General features: G+C 35.9%; 1 protein-coding gene and 2 non-coding genes across 3 annotated transcripts in view; all 3 read right to left on the bottom strand.

Annotated features, from left to right (window-relative positions):
* FER (FER tyrosine kinase) overlaps nt 1-22,136 on the bottom strand; it is a 430,623-nt gene that overhangs the window by 322,864 nt on the left and 85,623 nt on the right. Inside the window, exons 4-5 of the mRNA XM_049769126.1 lie at nt 16,036-16,211; nt 7,290-7,387 (exon numbers count right to left, since the gene is read on the bottom strand). Coding sequence (XP_049625083.1) covers nt 7,290-7,387; nt 16,036-16,211 — 274 coding nt within the window. The remainder of the gene's footprint in view (nt 1-7,289; nt 7,388-16,035; nt 16,212-22,136) is intronic.
* LOC126002961 (small nucleolar RNA U3) lies at nt 1,924-2,136 on the bottom strand. The gene has a single exon (XR_007493531.1). It is a non-coding gene; the product is annotated as a small nucleolar RNA U3 (small nucleolar RNA).
* LOC126002150 (U6 spliceosomal RNA) lies at nt 12,679-12,784 on the bottom strand. Its single transcript, XR_007492925.1, has one exon. It is a non-coding gene; the product is annotated as a U6 spliceosomal RNA (small nuclear RNA).

Below are 22,136 nucleotides of genomic sequence, written 5' to 3'. Positions count from 1 at the left end.
GAAAGAAAAGAGAAGAAAGAAAGAAAGAAAGAAAGAAAGAAAGAAAAAGAAAGAAAGAAAGAAAGAAAGAAAGAGAAAGAGAAAGAAAGAAAGAAAGAAGAAAGAAAGAAAAAGAAAGAAGAAGAAAGAAAGAAAAAAGAAAGAAAGAAAGAAAGAAAGAAAGAAAGAAAGAAAGAAAAGAAAGAAAGAAAGAAGAAAGAAAGAGAAAGAAACTGAATGGAGCTTAGCATCCTATGAGGTGACAAGCAGGAAAATTCAACTGGAGAAACCAGGAAGACTAAAATCTGTAGGAGAACTACAGATATTCAGAGGTAATAAGTGATTGCCCTAGATATGCGAAGGAAAATTGTAGAGGCTGAAGAAAAAAAGGAAGCTGACAAAAATTGGTAGTATAGGGTGGAAAGTAACCAATATAGAGTTCTATAGAACATGAATCTTATATAGCATTAGCTAAGGGAAATATAGTCTTAGAAGCACAGGGACTCATGTCCCAACATAAGTAATGAATACCATTCCCAAGGTGAGCCATGCCCAACAGGGCAGAAGTCTTTGCATTGCCCCATCAGGCTGGCATCCTGAGTTGATTTTGCATGTTCCTACCCTCTACCCCACATTCCTGACTTTTCACAGAATTAATTTTTGCATTGGATGTCACACATTGCAGGACCTTATGGTTTCATAAGCTCAAAAGAAGACAGTGAGGTCAATACTGGCCCTAACTGGAAGCAGCCATCGCATAGATGAGCACTGCCATCAAGATACCACACTTGGTTTTATGAATGTAGTTTCTATCCCACCCTGTCACTCTTATAGCCTAACAGGTTACATTCTTCAGTTCCAACTGTAGAAAAATCCCAGATACGTAGGTACAGAGAAACCTTCTCCCCCCAAAGTTTGCCCCATCTGACTTAATCTCCAACCTAAGTCAAAAAATATTGGGCGCAAAGGATCCAAAATTGTTTGGTTTGGAGATTGTATCCATGATGTCAGAAAGAGACTCAGAGATGGTAGTACACCAAACCAATAGGGTAAAATTATGCTCAGGCCACAGCTGAGAGAACAGTAAAGAGCTGTAAAAAGGACTGAAAAGTGAATAGACACCCTAAGGAAAGTCCAGCCAACAGAAACATGCAAACAAAATTCTCACAGAAAGATTATCATTAAGATTTGAAGCACACCCAAAAAAAAAAAAAAAACAAGGGCCGGGCGGTGGCGCTAGAGGTAAGGTGCCTGCCTTGCCTGCGCTAGCCTAGGACGGACAGCGGTTCGATCCCCCGGCGTCCCATATGGTCCCCCAAGCCAGGAGCGACTTCTGAGCGCATAGCCAGGAGTAACCCCTGAGCGTTACCGGGTGTGGCCCCAAAAAAAAAAAAAAAAAAAAGATTTGAAGCACTGAAAAAACATCATTAGCAAACAACAAAAACAGAGGACATCTGTTACATTCATGAGCATCCTTCAACCTTTTTCCACCTGAGCATCATATGATCAGCCTCCCTGTCCAACAACTAGTACTTATAACCACTATGGCAGACCACTGGTTTACTTTTCTACATCTGTGAACCAGCACCACCCATTGAATGATGGGTCTAGATCTGATCTAAATCTAAACTAGTCTAAATCATCTTTACAAGAAACATTAAATGGCTTCCTAAAAAAAACATATGCTAAATGAAAAAAAGGACCAAAAACTTCATAGAAAAATGGGGGAAATCCACACACATTAATAATTTATATATCAACTTTGAAAAGACATGTGCACTCCTATATTCATTGTAGCACTTAGTACAATACCCATAATATGAAAACACCCCAAGTGTCCAATGACAGATGGATAAAACTGTGGCAAATATGCTGAATGATATAATATGCAGATATAAGAATAAAATAAAATAAAATAAAATTATTTGGTTGGTTTTTTTTATTACCACTCAGACTGCATCCTTTCCCTCTACCCTTTTCAGAGAAAAGGGAGAACGATCATCAATGGCAAGAGGCAGTCGCAGAAGCAACACCTAGAGCTGACTTCATGCTCAAGAGAAAATGCTTGGCTCCTCCTCGTGGCATCGGGTGCTCTACACTATCAGAGAAACTTCTCTTGTCACATACTATAGAAACGATCCCTGAAAGTATAGTCTTAAATTATTTGGTATTATGTTAAGCAAATTAGTCAGAAAAAAAAATATATATATATACCAGGTAATATTACTCATCTGCGGTATACAGACAAAACAAGGAAATAATAAGTATAGAAAGTCCAAGACACTTGTCTTGGACTATGAAATTCAAATTACCATGCACAAAGGTAGCATAGAGAAGAATGAAAAGATAGTCTAGCTGAGACTTTGGGAATGGGTAATGAATCTTGTACACTTTGGTGGTGGGCAGGTGTATTAACTTTATATATCTATACATAGAGATACAATGTTAACACTATTATAATTATATCTACATTTTTATATTAATAATTGTTATTTTGACCAAAGTGGTTTACAAATTATTTACAGTAGTATTTCAGGTACACAGTGACATTGAATCAGGGGCATTCCCACCACCAATGCTGTTCCTCACCGCTATCTACATTTTTAAAAGTATATGAAATAAAATTTAAATGATTCTAAATATAATAATTAAAAAGAAACAATCATAAACTATTGAACTATAATACCAATTTATTTTATTCTACTTTTAGTTTTTGGTTTATGGTTTTTTGAGCCATACCCGGTGACCCATCAGGGGTTACTCCTGGCTATGCACTCAGAAATCACTCTGGTTTGGGGGACCATATGGGACACCTTGGTGGATCAAACCGCCACGGTCTATCATAGGTTAGTCTCTTGCAAGGCAAACGCCTTATCACTTGTGCCACCCACTCCAGCCCCTATAATACCAATATAAATTATTTCAAATGGGGAGTATACAAGTCATAGTTTACTATGTATGAATAACCCAAAGCCTGCCCTCAAATTCCCAATAAAATTCAATAATATACTATATTATGTCATAAGTTGAATACTCTCAACAAAATGACTTTAAAGCTATGTGAATATTTAATCTGTTCCTTAAAAGATATTTTTCATTCTGGAGAAAAATATATGGGATACTTGGTACTAATAAAAACATTTTCTATATATCGACTGGTTTGTAACTTGAGGTTCTCTACTTGAAAACAAGTAAGCAGGAAGATGAAGTCCATAAATCCCAAAAAGACAAAAAATAATGTACTTGGTTTTTTGTGTTTTTTTTTTAAGACTTTCTTTGGACTCCCTGAATCAAGAAAGCCCGCCCATCTCTCCAACACAGGACGTACCCTGATGGACTAATAATGCATGATAGCTGGCCCTCTTATGTCATCTAGATATATCTAGAATTCTGCTCCTACTCCTACACTATTGCCCCTGCACCTTTTGTGACTCTTCCTTGGGTCCACTGGACTGAGGAATTTTTCCATGCCACCACCCACCTCTCTAACTCAGAAGACCTTCACCCTTTCAACACTAACAAAACTCTACATGTTGCTGTCTTTTTTTATATCTTGCCCTCAAATACTTCCATGATTACCCACTATGGAAATGAATTATTAGATATTCACTTGTACGAATACTGAAATAGCATCTTACATGCATAGAGCATTGTTAAATTTACAGATTATAAGGGAGTGGAACATTTTGCTGAAAAATAAATATATGATCCAAATTTCAGACAATTATGAATCTAAAGCTAACATCACTATGCCCATAAATCTTTTTAGAACAATGAGCAAAACTATGCAATCCACATGCTGTGGCATGACAGGGACATAGTCCTAATTAATCATTGAGCTCATTTCAAATAAAGCCACAATAGTCTACAATGAGCAACTTAAATCAATGTTCTATGGAATAAGCATAAAAATAAAACAATCAGTAGAAAAAGAATTCAACCAATTGAAAAATGAACTCTCACAGGGTATCAAAAAAAAAAAATACAAATAGAGTTGAAGGATTTAAAACTCCAGTAGCAAACTCTAGCCACCAAAATTCAATGTGCAGAAAACAGTGGATACTGGAAAATAAAATACTACCAAATTATCACCAATAATAAAGTGGTTAAGAGAGAAGCCCAAGTGAATGGGAGAGAATTATACTCTTGGAATTATAGAAAAACTAAGAGAAGAGGAAAAAGAAAAAGGCAAAGAATGGCTAAAAGAAGAAATAATCACCAGGAACATTCCTAATCTTGAGAAAGGTACCTGCACAGATACAAGAGTCCCAAAGAGTGCTTAAACAAAACAGAATAAAACAAAAATGTTAAGACACATTGCAATCAAAATGGTAAAATCATAAGACAAAGACAGGGCAAGAGAAATAGCACAGATAGGGCATTTGCCTTGCACATGTTCAACATGGAACAGACCAGGTCTAATTCCCAACATCCCATATGGTCCCTGGAGCCTTCCAGGAGTGATTTCTGAGTGCAGAGCTAGGCGTAATCCATGAGCGAAATCCATGAGCACCACTGGGTGTGGCCCAAAAATAAAAACTGGGAAAAAAAAACAAAAACAAAACAAAAAACAAAGACAGACTATATAAGTCATCAAGAGAGGATGAAAAAAAACCTCAAATATAAGGCAAACAATGTAAGAACCACCAGCCTTCCATATGATAACTTACAAACCAGGAAAGAGTGAAATAACATTGAAAATATTGAATGTAAAAATTCTTGCAGCCTACTAAAATCCAGTTCACTACCCTGCAAACCTATCGTTTAGACTTGAAGGAGGGATAAGAACATTTTCAGATAAAACAAGAATAAGAAGCATTTGTTAAATTAAAATCAATCCTCCAAGAATTGAAGATCGCCAATATAAAAAAAATAGAACACTCTTGGGCTGGAGTCATAGCACAGCAGTAGGGCATTTGCCTTGCAAAGCGGCTGATCCAGGATAGAGCCAGGTTTGATTCCCCAGCATTCCATAGGTCCCCCCCAGCCAGCATCAATCTCTCTCAATGTCAATGGGCAAAAACTCACCCCAATAAAAAAGCATCACTGGATAAGGAAAGAAAATCATCTGCTGTACAGAAAATACATCTAAATTCACAGAATAATAAAAAGATTCAGAGTGAAAAATAGAAAACAATCATACAAACCAATAGAAGGGAAAAAATAATATATCTGATAAAAGCTAGAAAGGGGAGATAAAAAGGGAGAGGGGAAAGACAGAAAGGGGAAATGGAGGATGAAAAGAGAAGGAGGATGAGGATGAGGAAGCATCATCCAGACTGTAAAGGAAAAGTAAATATCATCTGATAGACAAGATGATCCTATAAGTGTTCATTTGTAAGAACATATTTACTTTAAAAATAAACTTTTTCTAGGACATAATCAGCAACAACTACAAACTGTTATTCACAGTCTGTTTAGCCCAAGTCAGCCTAAAAAAAAAAAAGCTCTACATATATTTTAGTCCCTCAACCCCTCAACAGAGCACAAAACAAAATGGATTTAATATTTAAATAATGTTACCTAAAAATTAGCAAAATTATTCTGCATTCATATTGCAAAAGTTATATATTGTAGGCATGTTCATGTTGCTAAAAACTGCCATTCAAAATCACAAGGATCTTGTTTTAATCATTTGTCTTTAGTCAGAACTTCTGGTTAGCTACTGCTGAGGAACCTCCAGTTGTAATCCTGCGCTTTTCATTAAAAACCATTTCTTCTCAATCAAATGAGAAGTGAAACTAACTACCAGACTTGTCTATAGGCCTTATCTTTCTATAAGGCATTGTTTTCTCCAGCTGAGTAATTACGATCATTTTAAATAGCTTTCTAAGACTTCTCAAGTCAAACTGTGGATGCCAGAAAATATCTTGTATATCTGAACCAATGACGAGCAATCCTTGACTCCCATCAACAATTGCTCTAGTCTAGTCTATATAGATAATGAAGGCCTGGCTTCCTAAACGCAAGTCAGGTCACAACTTGAAAGGTTCCTGAACTATACATTTCGGGGTTACAAAAAATTGGCAGCAGTGAACACAAATGGATGGACACAAACTGACTCAAAAAGCAAATGCATATAAATCAAAAATAATTTTGTAATGCTCACCCATGCTGCACTTATTAGGTGAAAAGAGGTCTTGAATACAAAAATTTAAGAGATTATTAGTAGCAAAAAATCCTACCAGGTCCTATCAAGAATAACATGAACCCCCAAAGATTCCCCCATAACCCTGTAGACTCCCCAGCATCCTAGAGAGTCCCAGAATACCACAAGATCACTCAGGGGCTCCCTGGCACTTCAGGGTCCAAGTAGTACTATACTGTGTGACCCTAGCACTAAATCGACAGTGTAAGTGTCCAAGAAACAAGTGATCGTTGGGTCCCTGAGCACCACTTGAGAACCCTCCATCCCCTTAAAAAACAATAAAAACAATAATTTCTATATTAAAGTTCCTAACATGCATTTTGTAAATGTGGAAAAATATGCTGTCACATTGACCTGTTACAGAAGCAAAATAATTTTACAAAAGAAAATCTATTTCCATGTTATTTTTTTAAAAAGTGGCCTAGAAAACAGAAAATTTTTCAAAAATAAAATGTTGCATTTTCATATATAGTTTGTATAAAGCTTAAATTATACATAAGAAACAAATCACAAAGAATATGCAACTTTAAAACTACTCAGTGTATAGATTACAGAAAGCAAATATAAATTAATTCCACATTTCAACATCATAGATTAAACCAAAATAATATATTCTTAAAATAAAACTACTGCATTCTTTCAATTTTTTGCCTACTATTAATAAAAAACTAAATGGTGTTTTACCATGAGATACATTGCAGAAAACATAGGGAAAAATCTATTATATTTGCTTCAGTGTATCTCTTGTGATTTGATTCACTGTCAAAGAAAACAAAAATAAAAATACAGAATTACATCAAAATTAAAAGTATCTGCATAGCAGAAAAATATCATTAACACAAGATATTCTAGTTAATGGAGGAAATATTTTATACAGAAACCATCCACCAAAGGGAAGGAGGAGGAGAAAATAATACGAAAGAAGAAAAGAAAAATGTAAAGAAGAAGAATATAATGATGACAATGACAATACAAAACAACCTGAAGAATAGCTCTAACAGTTTAAAACAAGTTTTCTTTGACAGAGGGAAGGCTACACTTAACTTTACCTCGCACAGCACAGTCCCTTAAACACCACAAGGGACTGATCCAAAGCAGTGACAAAAGAGTGGTCCAAAAAACAAAAAAAGCAATCCATACATAGTTTATCATTTTACCATACCTTTAGCTAAAGCTTCTTTGTATTTCTCTTTAGCAGAATTCATTTCTTTTATTAATTGTCTGTAGCTAGATTTTAATTTCTCTAATTCTGTCTTTGTACCTGTCAAAAAATGAGGAGGAAATAGAGATGTTTACATTAAATTGCTCAAGAAGTCAAATTCCAGCACAACTGGTATGTGCTTTACACTTATGGGAAATAAATAAGATTAGCTTAACAAGATGATTCACTCTAAGGCACCAATCTGGAAGTGTTAAGACTCAATTCCACTTGAAAGGGGACAAAATTTAGGCAAAAAATAAACCAGATGCCAATATATCAAATTTTAAAGCTCTTATACAGCAAAAGTAACTACCATGAAAGCAAAACACAACAAGAAAATTGAATAAAATATATTTTTTACATAATACATCGAGAAATTCTACCAAGGGGTTAGAAGCTTTTTCCCGATTTTGATGCATTTCCCTTCTTTTACTTGTCCAACAACTGTGGTAAGGACTTTCAAACTTTTAATCATAATATTGGAAAACATGGGCAAATTTGCCTTATCCGCCTAAATTCAGTGAGAAAGTTCTCAGTTTTTTGCATATGTTCGCTCCTAAATTATAACATTTAATGCTGTAATTGTTTTAAAAACATTTAAATTACAACATTTAAGGCTGTAAATGTTGTTATAAATGGGACATTACTACGTTGAGGCACATAATTTATATCCCTGTTTTTCTAAGGGATTTTTCTTTGATAGATGCTGAATCTTCCCAAGAGCTGTTTCTGGATCTCTTAATATGGTTGGTTTGTATCTTTCCATATGCCAATATGGTGTACATAACAGTGGTTCTCAAATTATGGCCTGAGGGCCACATATTGTATTTGTTCCCATTTTGTTTCTTCACTTCACAGTAAGATATATGCAGTGTGCATAAGAATCTGTTAAGTTTTTGTTTTTACTATCATCTGGCCTTCCAACACTTTAAGGGACCCCTGTTTAAAAAGTTTGAGGACCACTGTACTATATATACTAAATTCATTTGTGTATACTGACCATATAAAATACCTAAAAGAATCCCATTTGATCATGGTATATGATCATTTGGGAATTTTTTTATTTAAACAAATTTATTACATACATGATTGTATTTGGATGTCAGTCATGTAAAGAATACCACCATTCACCAGTGTAACAGTCCCATTACCAATGTCCCAAATCTCCCTCCTCCCCACCCAACCCTCCGCCCCGTACTCTAGACAAGCTTTCTATTTCCCTCGTATATTCTTTTTATTAGGATAGTTCAAAACGTAGTTATTTCTCTAACTACATACAACCCAGTTTGCAGTGAGCTTCATGAGGTGAGCTGTTACTTCCAGCTCTTTTCTCTTTTATGATTGAAAGTTATTATGGCAAGAATGTCTTTCATTTTTCTTAAAACCCATAGAGATGAAATGAGTGAGGCCATTCTGCGTCTCTCTCTCTCTCTTTCTCTCTCTCTCTCCCTCTCTCTGACTTATTTCTCTCAGCAAAATAAATTCCATGTACATCAATGTATAGGAAAATTTCATGACTTCATCTCTCCTGACGGCTGCATAATATTCCATTGTGTATATGTACCACAGTTTCTTTAGCCATTCATATGTTGAAGGGTATCTTGGCTGTTTCCCAGAGTCTTGCGTATGGTAAATAGTACTGCAATGAATATACGTGAAAGGAATGGATTTTTGTATTGTATTTTTGTGTTCCTAGGATATATTCCTAGGGAAGTGGTATAGCTGGGTGATATGGGAGCTCGATTTTCCAGTTTTTGGAGAAATCTCCATCATTGCTTTCCATAAAAGCTTGAACTAGACAGCTATTCCATCAGCAGTGGATAAGAGTTCCTTTCTCTCCACATCCTCGCCAACACTGCTTGTTCTCATTCTTTGTGATGTGTACAATCTCTGGGATGTGAGGTGGTACCTCATAGTTGTTTTGATTTGCATCTCCCTGATGATTAGTGATGTGGAGCATTTTTTCATGTGTCTTTTTGGCCATCTGTATTTCTTCTTTGGCCAAAGTGTCAGGTCCATTTCTTCTCCCCATTTTTTGATGGGATTAGACAGTTTTTTCTTGTAATGTTCTGTCAGTGCCTTGTATATTTTGAAGATATAGCCCATTATCTGATGGGTATTGGGTGTAATAGTTCTCTCCCACTCAGTGGGGGGGCTCGTGTATCCTGGGCACTATTTCTTTTGAGGTGCAGAAGCTTCTTAATTTAATATATTCCCATCTGTTATCTCTGCTTTCACTTGTTTGGAGAGTGCAGTTTCCTCTATGAAGATGCCTTTAGTCTCAATGTCCTGGAGTGTTTTACCTATGTGTTGTTCTATATTATCTTATGGTTTCGGGTCTGATATCGAGGTCTTTCATCCATTTGGATTTAAACCTTCGAACATGATGTTAGCTGGGGGTCTAAGTTCAATTTTTTTGCAAGTGGCTAGCCAGTTGTGCCAACACCACTTGTGGAAGAGGCTTTCTATGCTCCATTTAGGAATTCTTGGTCCTTTATCAAAAATTAGGTGATTGTATGCCTGGGGAACATTCTCTGAGTATTCAAGCCTATTCCACTGATCTGAGGGCTTATCTTTATACCAATACCATGCTGTTTTGGTAACTATTGCTTTGTAGTACAGTTTAAAGTTGGGGAAAGTAATTCCTCCCATATTCTTTTTCCCAATAATTGCTTTAGCTATTCTATGGTGTTTATTGTTGCAAATAAATTTCAAAAGTGCCTGATCAACTTCTTTGAAGAATGTCATGGGTATCTTTAGTGCAGGGGTCTTCAAGCTATGGCCTACAGGACACGTATTTATTCCCATTTTGTTTCTTCACTTCTAAATAAGATATATGCAGCATGCATAGAAATTTGTTCATAATTTTTGTTTTTACTATAATCTGAAGGACAGTGAACTGGCCCCCTGTTTAAAAAGTTTGAGGACCCCTGCTTTAGAAGGGATCGCATGTAAATTCTTTACAATGCTTATGGGAAGTATTGCCATTTTAATGATTGTTAATCCTGTCCAAATATATGAATAAGGTTATGTGCTATCCATTTCCTCATTTCCTCTCTTAATTCTTGAGAGCAGAGTTTTTATAGGTTTCTTTGTATAGGTCCTTCACATTTTTAGGTCAAGTTTGATTCCAAGGATATCCTCAGTTTGTGTGGCACTAATTTGTAAATGGGGTTGATTTCTTAATGTCCATTTCATCCTTATTACTATTGGTGTATAGAAAGGCATTGATTTTTGTGTGCTAATTTATGTAGCCTGCCACCTTGCTATATGAGTCTATTGTTTCTAGAAGCTTTTTAGTAGAGACTTTAGGGTTTTCTAGGTTTAGTATCATGTTCATCTGCAAACAGTGAGAGCTTGACTTCTTCCTTTCCTATCTGGATTCCCTTGATATCTTATTCTTGCCTAATCGCTATAGCAAGTACTTCCAGTGCTATGTTGAATAGGAATGGTGAGAGAGGACAGCCTTGTCTTGTGCCAGAATTTAGAGGAAAGGCTTTCAGTTTTTCTCCATTTAGGACAATATTTGCCTCTGGCTTGTGGTAGATGGCCTTAACTATATTGAGAAAGGTTCCTTTCCATTCCCATCCTTGCTGAGTTTTGATCAAGAATGGGTGTTGACCTTCTCAAATGCTTCTCTCTGCGTCTATTGATATGATCATGTGATTTCCATTTTTCTTGTTGTTGATGTTGTGTATTATGTTGATAGATTTACGGATGTTAAACCAGCCTTGCATTCCTGGGATGAAACCTACCTGATTGTAGTGGATGATTTTCTTAATTATGCATTAAATCCTATTTGACAGGATTTTGTTAAGGATCTTTGCATCTGTATTGATTAGCTATATTGGTTTGTAATTTTCTTTTTTGGTAGCATCTCTGTCTGGTTTAGGTATCAAGGTGATGTTGGGCTTCATAAAGCTATTTGGAAGTGTTCCTGTTGTTTTCAATTTCATGAAGAGTCTTGCCAGGATTGGTAAGAAAGTTCCTCTTGAAAGGTTTGTAAAGAATTCATTAGTAAATCCAATGCTGGGCCTGGACTTTTGTTTTTGGGCAGACATTTGATTACTGTCTTAATTTCCTCAATAGTATGGTGTATGGGATGTGTTTAGATATGCTACATCCTCTTCCTTCAACCCGTGGAAGATTATACGAGTCCAAGAATTTATTCATTCTCTTCCAGGTTTTCATTTTTAGTGGCGTAGAGTTTCTCAAAGTAGTTTCTGATTACCCCCTTGGATCTCTACCATATCAGTAGTGATTCTCCTTTTTCATTCCTAATATGAGTTATCGAGTTTCTCTCTCTCTCTTTCTTTGTTAATTTTGACAGTGGTCTATCAACCTTGTTTATTTTTTCAAAGAACCAACTTCTGCTTCTCGTTTGATCTTTTTGGATTGTGTTTTCAGGTTCCACTTCATTGATTTCTGCTCTCAGCTTTGTTATTTCCTTCTGTCTCCCTATTTTTGGGTCCTTTGTTGAGTACTTTCTAATTCTATGAGCTGCGTGATTAAGCTATTCAGGTGTGCCCTTCTTCTTTCCTGATGTGTGCTTGCAAATCTATAAATTTTCCTCTCAGTACTGCTTTTGCTGTGTCCCATAAGTTCTGATAGTTTGTGTCTCCATTGTCATTTGTTTCTAGGAAGGCTCTGATTTCCTCTTTGATTTCATCTCGGACCCACTGGTTATTCAGTATTAGGCTGTTTAACTTCCAGGTATTAAAGTTTTTCTTCTGTGTCCCTTTGTGGTTCACATATAATTTCAGGGCCTTGTGGTCAGCGAAGGTAGCCTGAAAAATTTCTATCCTCTTGATATTATGGAGGTATGTTTTATGTGATAGGATGTAGTCTGTCCTAGAGAATGTCCCATGTATATTAGAGAAGAAAGTGTATCCGGGCTTCTGGGGGTGGAGTGTCCTGTATATATCTATAGGCCTCTTTCTTCCATTTCTCTTTTCAGGTCTAGTATATTCTTGTTGGGTTTCAGTCTGGTTGACCTGTCAAGTGTTGACAATGCCGTGTTGGGGAATTTTTTTTACTTGGTTCACTAAGACCTTGTGGGGCTTAAAGAATAGTAGAGTTTCAAAGAAATTTGAGGGTTTAGTACAATTCACTAGTAAACACACTCAGAACTGAACCTCTGTTATTGAAGAGGTCTGTTTGAATTTCCAAAATTATTCCATTTTCTACCTTCCCCTAAATTAATCTAGGAATTGTACTTGCCTGGCACAAGGCCAAACCAGATTCATTTTCCATAATCTCCTATGGTTCCTCAAAGCTCCACCAGGACTGATTGCCCTCAACACCATATTGCATTAAAAAAAATAACAAACAAAAATTCCATTAATTTTCTTTAAATATGGAATGTTTCACAAATTTGCGTGTCATCCTTGCGTAGGACCATGCTAATCTTCTCTGTATCATTCCAATTTTAGTATATGTGCTGCCAAAGCAAGCACAAATTCCACTAATTTTATTAAAACTATTCCAAGAATGTATTCATTCAGGTGACTAATCTGAAGATTACTGTAACCCTCAGGCAACACTTATTTTTCTGTGAACTTGACAACTTACTTTCCTGAAATTCTGACAACCATCTGTTGAAACAGCTGAATTCCTTTGTTTTGTTATTTTTAAATATTTGTGTTTCTTTGCAAGAACTAAGGGTAAAGTGCTGAGTTTCAGATATCTGAGAAGTCATCTAGTGTTGTATTAAATAATTAATTATGGCGAAGGATGGCGATGGATGGAGGCTTTTGTCCTTAGGCCCCAGCCACGTGGCTTCATCCCCCAGCAACCGGCGGGTCTGGGGTCCAGGAAAGCAACGGGTATTGAACTCCCTCACAGGCCAGGCATCAGGAAGCATCAGCTTTATTCATAACCTTTTAAGCAACTCAGCCATTCTTAAGCTACCCTGCATCTTAACTCCTTTTAGCCATCTTCCCTTTGGGCTCCATGCTGCCCAAAGACCAGAAGCTGAGGAGGCCAGCCAAGAGCCAAAGGGCAAAAGACCCTAATTCCCTGGATCAAAGGCTTTTATATAACCTTCAAGACCACTCCCCAGAATGGGAGAGGTCTTGCAGGTAAGGTTACACCTAATATCCAGTTCCCAAGACCCCCTCCCCAGGAAAGGGGGGGGGGGGTCTCAGGAAGTAGGTACACCTAAATCCAGGGTGGAGTTACAATCCAGTACTCCATTTCATAAGATCAGGCTAGTATCCTGATTTCTGGTAGCCACCACAGGCTTTTGGAAAGTTTTTCTTAACATTCTCATGATCAAATTTTGTCCAACTGAATAACAAAGGATATGTGTACCAATACTCTAGAGTGGCTACCAAGATCTAGCTGGCCTAAACTTTAGCTCGAAATTCTCATTGGCTGTTGCCTGGCAATTGCGAAGAATTCACAGTACACCTGACATGGACTGTTGCTAAGAGAATGTCTAGAACGTTGATCTTTGTATCAGGGGTTAGGAGTGAAGTCTGAATTTGCCAGTATCGGTTTGGGGAGGGCTTCTCTGAACCACAACCTAACTGTAGAAAGGGGAATGTTCTTTTTCTCCTTCATCTCCCAAACCGATGATGAGAGCCTCTAGAAGGATTCCACCCATTTTTGGGGTATTAGACTCTTACCCCAGTTTATTTAGCTTCTCTTCTTCAGGCAAAACCACGCAACTTGAACTAGCTAGTCCTGCCTACAGTTAGAGGGGGAGATAAGGGAGGCATCAAGACCAAACAGGTGCAAGACTACTAAGTAGTGGGTTGGATACAGAGGGGACCACATATTCTAGCCGCCCTGGGGGTGAGGGAAGAGGAAATGGGAGGTAGGACAAAAACGGAGGTGTAGGGAGGACAATTTGGTGATGGGAATCCCCCCTGATTTTATGTAAATATGTACCTAAAATGTTATTGTCAACAATATGTAAGCCACTATGATCAAAATAAAAATTATATTAAAAAAAAACGAAAGGGGAATGTTACCTGGGTGTCTGCTACCTGTTGCCAATTATAGGATGGCAACCCAAGTACAGTGATAGCAGCTGTGGCCTAGGAACAAACAGCACTTTGTCTGCTCGATATTGCCCAACCTCTCTCTCTTACGGGTGAATCTGTGGATCTTTCCTGTTCAGTGTCCTTGTCCTTCAGACTGTCTGGTGTGCCCACATTAAAGCTGCTCTTGCTACTAATGGCCCAGAGTGAATGGCAGAGAGACACTGTCCATCAGCATGGCCATGCTTAAATTCTGCTAAGTGGGAATGGGTCTGTGTGACCTGCTAGGCATGCTCACCTTGGTAATAGTAGCTGTTAGTCAAGGTCAGGTGTAATCGCAATTTTGCTCCATTTAACAAGTCTAATTCATGGGTAAGCTCTGAGGAGTTTAAGAGAAAGAATAGCAGACTGAAAGCATGTTTTACATGCACGAGGCCCTGGTTGGAACCCCAGAATTAGATGCTCCTATCCCCAACCCAGCACCACTGGGACAAACACTCAAACATAGAACACTACTGCTGTGGCATCCTTAGAAAACATTAAGCCAATAGCAAAATTGGATGCTGTTAGGTAGGGTGGGGCCATGTTATCTCAGAGCCTCCACATAAGAATACAAGGCTGCAACTCTACTGGGCATGGATCACCTCAATAATGACTGCACCCCTCACAGGCTGATAACAGTAGGACTCTGGTCTGGATTATTAAGCCCAACCACTGTTTTCAATGTAGTGAGTGCTCATATATAACTAAGGTTCTAGGAAGGGAGTTATACCATACTACTTACTTGGTTTGATCCCTAGCAGCTCAAGGTCCCCTGAGCATCACCAGGTGCCCTAAAGGCCTCTATACCATCAAGTATGGATCAAAATATAAAATAAAATAAATATGACCTGAAATAGTTTTTATAGATCTTTATGTTGATGCCACAGAACCAATCATAGAACTTTTTCTTTAAGGACACTGTGAACACAACTCTCTATAAAATGTCAATGCCTACAAGAGCTAGATCTTGTAAATAAAAAATGTAAAAAGAATTATAACCAGTTTATTTTTTATTTTTCAGGAGTACAGAAATTAATAGTTTATTTTATAAAAAATTATTTTCTATTAATAAAAATAAGATGATACATATTAAAGGGACAAAAACCTACGTAAGGGGTATCTCCAATTATTATTCAGGAGACCAAGGCAACACAGTGATTCAGTGACATGAGAAATAAGCAGGATGAGATAAAAAGGAATAAAAGTGACCCTAAAGAAATACTAGGTATGGAATATCACAAGGATAAGAGGAGAGTCACCAAGATAGGCAGATGCTAATCTCAAAAATCTGCACTTCCTCCTTTCTCTCCTTCTTATCACATTGCAAACCTTAAACCCAATGCAGCATACTCACTCATCCCTTCTGATTAAAAAGTTCCTACTGAATTTGATTACTCGATCTCTGGTCCCGGTTTTAATTCCAGACAAGAGTCTAGACATACTGGAACTTTGGGACTTCTTTAGGGCTATTCAGCCTAGCAGGGCTGGATGTTTCAGTATTTAGACCTGGCAAAGAGATGTTGTTGAGGACTAGAATTGGTAGGGGCAATCAGGAATACCTTGGAAATGCTCAGGAGATAAAATCTATTTATTTTCCAAAAAGGTTTTAAGTCAAACAATAAAAATTATTACATCAAATTTTTGGGTCGAATTAAAGAAAATTCCAGAATAAGAAACAAACCTTCATCATCTCTGCCTCTATCTGCTGATGAACACCTACATAACTTTTCTTCACCTGCTGCTTGTCTTTAATCATCATGGTGAGTCTATGTAGAGGTCCAGAATTTAGGTCCTCTGCATGTGTCTTCATTATCCTGCTAAGCTGTTCCGTCTGCTCAATCATAAGTAGCCATGACTTTAAAAGAGAAAATAAAATTAACTCATGCTAGAGGTTTCACTTAGTTGTACTTTAAACTGTTCAAAAACTTCAAGTATATAGTTTTATATAATTTATTACATTAATTAAAATGACTGTTCCAAACAAACTGTTACATAAAATAAATGATTCATATTTAATATATTCAATATCAAGTACAAATGCTTCATACTTCAGTAATCAAAACCTTTAAAGAATACTAGAACAGGGACTAAGTTATTCTCTGAAGTTAACATTCGCATTCTTTCGTATTTCTTTGTTTTCAACACACTGACATGTTCCTTCAGCCATACCACTATAATTCCTTGGTAAGTTCACCACTTACTAATGGTCAAATACAATACAAATTTATTCATCTTTATTATTTTTTCCTTGTGTGATTTCCTCCAGCTAAAAGTTCATATAATTATAAAATAGAATATCATATATCAATGAAACACAACAGTAGAATTAAGCTTACAAATACAAGTTAACAAAAATAAGAGTAAATAATACATAGTACACTATCAAAATGAATCATTTTAAATTTTCAAAAACTAAAAATATATAAAGGCAAAAGAATACTTTAGTACATGTGCTATCAAAGCCAAAACCAAAATAGCATTATACATGTGCTTCCTATTTTTTTAATATTATGAAAAATTAAAATCAATTTTCATTCATTTGTAAATGACTGTTTTTAGATTGAACTCAGTGATGCTCAGGCTACACTTGGTATAGAAAAGGTATTTCATATTATTACTTCTGGTTCTGTGTTCAGGGATCCCTTCTGGCAGTGCGAAATGATCCTAAAAGGTGCCAGGGATCAAACCTGGGTGGACTGTGAACAAGGCAATTGTTTTATCTGTTGTACTATATCTCTAATCCCCTTATTCTTTTTTAACTTGTCTCTCTTGGCAACAGCTCTGATACTTACCGAATTTTGAAGTACCTATTTTGGGTTTTTTTGTTGTATTTTTTGTTTTTGTTTTTGTTTTTTTAATTTAAACACCTTGATTACACACGATTGTGTTTGGGTTTCAGTCATGTAAAGAACACCACCCATCACCAGTGCAACATTCCCATCACCAATGTCCCAAATCTCCCTCCTCCCCACCAGACCCCCACCTGTACTCTAAACAGGCTCTCCATTTCCCTCATACATTCTCATTATTAGGACAGTTCAAAATGTAGTTATTTCTCTAACTAAACTCATCACTTTTTGTGGTGAGCTTCCTGAGGTGAGCTGGAACTTCCAGCTCTTTTCTCTTTTGTGTCTGAAAATTATTATTGCAAGAATGTCTTTCATTTTTCTTAAAACCCATAGATGAGTGAGACCATTCTGCATTTTTCTCTCTCTCTCTGACTTATTTCACTCAACATAATAGATTCCGTGTACATCCATGTATAGGAAAATTTCATGATGAAGTACCTATTTTGTTAAGCCTTTCTTTTTTCTTTCCTTTTTACTCTAAAGAGGGATGCCTTAAACTGTGTCCTATATTCCAAAATACTGAACTGCCTTCTTACCTTCCTAAAACACTCTTCAATTTTTGTACCTGATCTTTTGTTGTGTATGTCTTAAAAACTTAAATATTAGCATTCTCTGGATTTCTACATATTCTCCTTAATGATAAATAAGCTCTGGTAATTCTTAACAAGTTTTATAACACAAATACATTGCCTCAATAACAGAAAAGCATGGTGACTTTAAAACAAGCATCATATAAAAAATTGCTGAAAGAACGGTCATTTGCTATTAGACTTCTAACTTGTAAATACTAAAAGCAACAGAGGATTATTCTTCACTATAGGTCATCAAAATTCTATTCATAAACAATTACTAGAGAGTACTGAAAGCAAAGATAGGAAAAATAGATAAGGTAAAGTATCATATTTTCTTATTTGTCAGTTACTTTTAATCTGTGATTTAACATAATTCTTTGATTAGTATTCTACTACAATAAATTATCATAGTAAAGCATAAATCAAAGTATAATAGATGAATAAATAAAAATTATATTTGAAAGTAAACAAATTCTTAGTCACAAAAAGATAATACCAGCATCTAATTTTATAATTCTGATTATCATATACTCAATTTACTTTTTAAAAGTAATCTTTGAAAATTTTTAAAGAAATCATTTTTAATTCTGAAATTCTATGATAAATATGAAACAAGTGATCGGTATATGAACTCACTATACTTATTTTAAAATTAAAAATATAACTAACAAAATAACTAAATATAATATAGAAGTACTAACATACTTTTAATATCAAGAAGCAATTAAAGTTGACATAACTCATCCATTAAAGTATAAAATATCCTAAATATCTAATTAAATAAATTAATCAAATATATATTTAAAGCATAAATTTGCCTTCTCTTTAAGATTTTTACTATAAAAGTACAATGTTGAGGAAAAAAAATCCATACATGTGTATAATATTAAGGATGCCAAAATCAAAAATAACTAATCCATTTTTCTCCTTAACAAAAAACAGTTTCTAGCCATAAATTTTTGCAACTCCATTCAGAATGCCTACAGCCTGGAGACTCCTAAATATCTCTGTAAAAGTCAACATCAAAGATCATATATCTATGTCAAATTGCCCTTTTTCTCTTCAAAGAGCACATTTCATATTCCTTAAAAACCCTGTACACTGTATAAAGTATGAAAAAGTCTAAGCTTTCCAGGGTACTTCAACTGTCAACACATATTTCCCTCAATATCTTTTAATATGACTAAAGCACTAAAGAATATTGTATTCTTTCATGATCTCCTGCTCTGATAAGAGAAAATCCCTTTGCCTCTTATCAGAAATTCCCATTTTCCCTTGCATTAATAAAGCTCTGGCTCTACCCTACCCCAACTTCCCAATGCTACAAGTAGTATACCTTCTCTAAAAAGAAAAAACTTGGGCCCGGAGAGATAGCACAGTGGCGTTTGCCTTGCAAGCAGCCGATCTAGGACCAAAGGTGGTTGGTTCGAATCCCGGTGTCCCATATGGTCCCTCATGCCTGCCAGGAGCTATTTCTGAGCAGACAGCCAGGAGTAACCCCTGAGCACCGCCGGGTGTGACCCAAAAACTAAAAAAATAAAATAAAATAAAATAAAATAAAATAAAATAAAATAAAATAAAATAAAATAAAATAAAACTTGCTCCTTTGAAGCTCGAGTCACCTTTTCCATAATACCCACCAGAAAATTTAATTCTCCCTCCAAAGCATATATTCCAGATGTATTTACTTCAATTTAACTTCACTTCCACCTCTACTGAAGGTTTTGATTAGCTCTAATTTGGACTATTAAAACAACCTCTTAAGTTCTTTCTCGTACTCATGCTGCATTTGCTGTGTCACACACACACCATTCCTGTCGCTGCTGCAGTATTAGAAACCTTGCACAAACATCACAAATTTTATTGTGGTAGAGCTTGCCAGGGGTCAGAGAGGTTTCAATACTCAAGTATTCTGCCATGATTCTCTCCAAGTATTGTACTCCATTAGTGCCGATGTTATTGCAACATCCTGGAGTTGCAGTACAACCAGAGGTCACATTTCCTGGCCATGATGCTAGCACACAATTTAGTTGTGATGCTCACCAAGAGCATCCTTAAGAGTCCTCACAAAGAGAAATCGCTAGTGTCAGTGAGGATGACAGAAAGCAGAGGTCCATAATCTCACTCAGCACAAACAGCAACATCAGGGATAGAACTGGCAACCTTAACTATGCATGCCAGACAAGAGTCCTACCAAGACCCTCCCACTCCTGTCCAAACCATTAAAATAGAAAATGAAATTGCTGTTCTCCAGAGTAAAATGCTACATTGACTTCCCTTTCCATAAGTAGCACTGTAAACCTCTTAAAATCAATAGTTTCTCAATTTATCTGTCCTATCAATCCTTCTAAGTGTGCCATTCTCTGTATATCTAAGTATGCTTTCCAGCTCTCCACTCCTATCTCTCTCACTACCTAATTTGAGTATGTCCTCCATTTCCTTTTGAAGGTTCTAAACTTAATTCTTCCATTAAATATTATTTGCTGTCTGATTAAATATTATCTAATACAGACAGTAAATTCAATGAAACCAGTAATAATGAGATATAGTTATTTTAATAATATAAATTATCTCTATTAAACCATTTTTTTCATTTTCAGTAATAAAATTTTAAATTTTTAATGATCAAGCAACTATATTACCGAGTAAATAAAGTAAACTTATACATAATTTTTGACAAGACAAGCAACTATGCACAAAAAATTTTCCCCTAGACATCTTGCTTCCTACTTTTCAACAAAATCATAGTTATGTAAATCAGTTTTCCATAAACAATAATTTAAGCGCTTCAAATTCATTATACTCAAAGTCTGGGTCACTTACTTAAAGAACAAATACTTCTAGAACTATAATCATAGTAAAGTATTGAAAAAAATCAACAAAGATGACTCAAACTTGAAAATTACCTAAATAACAGTTATCATAAATAACTTCTCTTTGAACTTGTATCTTTCAACTATTTGCTTTCCTGCTTTTTGCTTTAATATTTGTTAAATATGACACAAAATTTCAAAAATGCATAGTTTCAATACAGCCCAATATTCTAAATAATTCTAAAACAACAGTATTTATTTAGATTTCTAATCACATGTAAAAAGATGCTTTTGTAGTTCCTTGTGAAATATAAAATTCAAGAAAAAACAAATCTCTAAATTTTCCTTAAAAGCCTTTAAGTTTGTCCAAAATTAGCTGAAAGTTCAAAGGAAACCTAAGAACTGTCTTCTATTTTCATTAAAGCTTCCAAGGAGCCTAAGGTCACAACTCTATGGACAATAAAAATTTACCTTTGCGAATTACCAATTCTTGAACCCAATACAAATCTACTGTGATTCAGTAGGCTTTGGATGAAATCCAGGCATCAATGTATTTAAGATCCTAAATAAATTCTAATATACATTTGTATTCCTAACAATCACTGTCAAGAGAACTCATACAATAAAAATAAGAGATCTTATGAGAGAAATTAGAAAGACGCATAAATTTCTAAACATTTCTCAATAAAATAAACACTAATAGGAACTTTTTAAAAACTTTGTGATTTCACTTAAATGATTAAAAATGCATATTTGAGGTCAACAGTAAGGCATTTGCCTTGCAATAGCTGATCTGGGAAGGACTCTGGTTTAATCCCTGGCATCCCATATGGTTCCCCAAACCTACCAGAAGTGATTTCTGAGCACAGAGCCAGGAGTAAATCCCTGAGTGTTGTTGCTGGGAGTACCTCCACCAAAAAAAAAAACAAAAAACAAACCACTAAAACAAAAACCAACAAGCAAACACACACACACACACACACACACACACACACACACACACTGGGGGGGGGGGGGCGGGGAACAAAAGCACAGCAGGAGGGCATTTGCCTTGGACACAGCCAACCTGGGATGGATCCAGGTTGGATTAACAGCATCCCACATTGTCCCTGAGCCTGTCAGAAGATGGAGTATCCTATGAGCGCCTCCAATTTTAGGGGAAAAAAAAAAAATACACATTGAGGAAGAAGGGCACTTTACCTTGAAAAGACTGTCAAAGTATGTATCTGAAGGATAAAAACCAAGAATTTTGTAAAGCAGCCAAAAAAAATATCTGAATTCAGACACAAAGCTGTGATATCATAGTTGGATAGACAGTTCATAACATCAGATGAAAGTGAAAGATGCAATGGTAAATGATGCAACTGTGGGAATGTGGGGGTTTATGTATTTCTAAGTAGTTCAGTTTAGCTCAGACATCTTCTGCATTCAGACTGTATTCTTTCAGGTTTGTGCATAAGCAAATACAATTCATATTATGAGCAAATTGTTCCCTAATATAGCAGCTGCATTAGAACAAATTCATGTCTTTAAATAAAGCGTTAGA

The sequence above is a fragment of the Suncus etruscus genome, chromosome 2 (genome assembly GCF_024139225.1).
Source record: "Suncus etruscus isolate mSunEtr1 chromosome 2, mSunEtr1.pri.cur, whole genome shotgun sequence".
NCBI lineage: Eukaryota > Metazoa > Chordata > Mammalia > Eulipotyphla > Soricidae > Suncus > Suncus etruscus.
The sequence above is the reverse complement of the archived record's forward strand: the minus strand, read 5'-3'. Positions and strand labels throughout refer to the sequence as shown.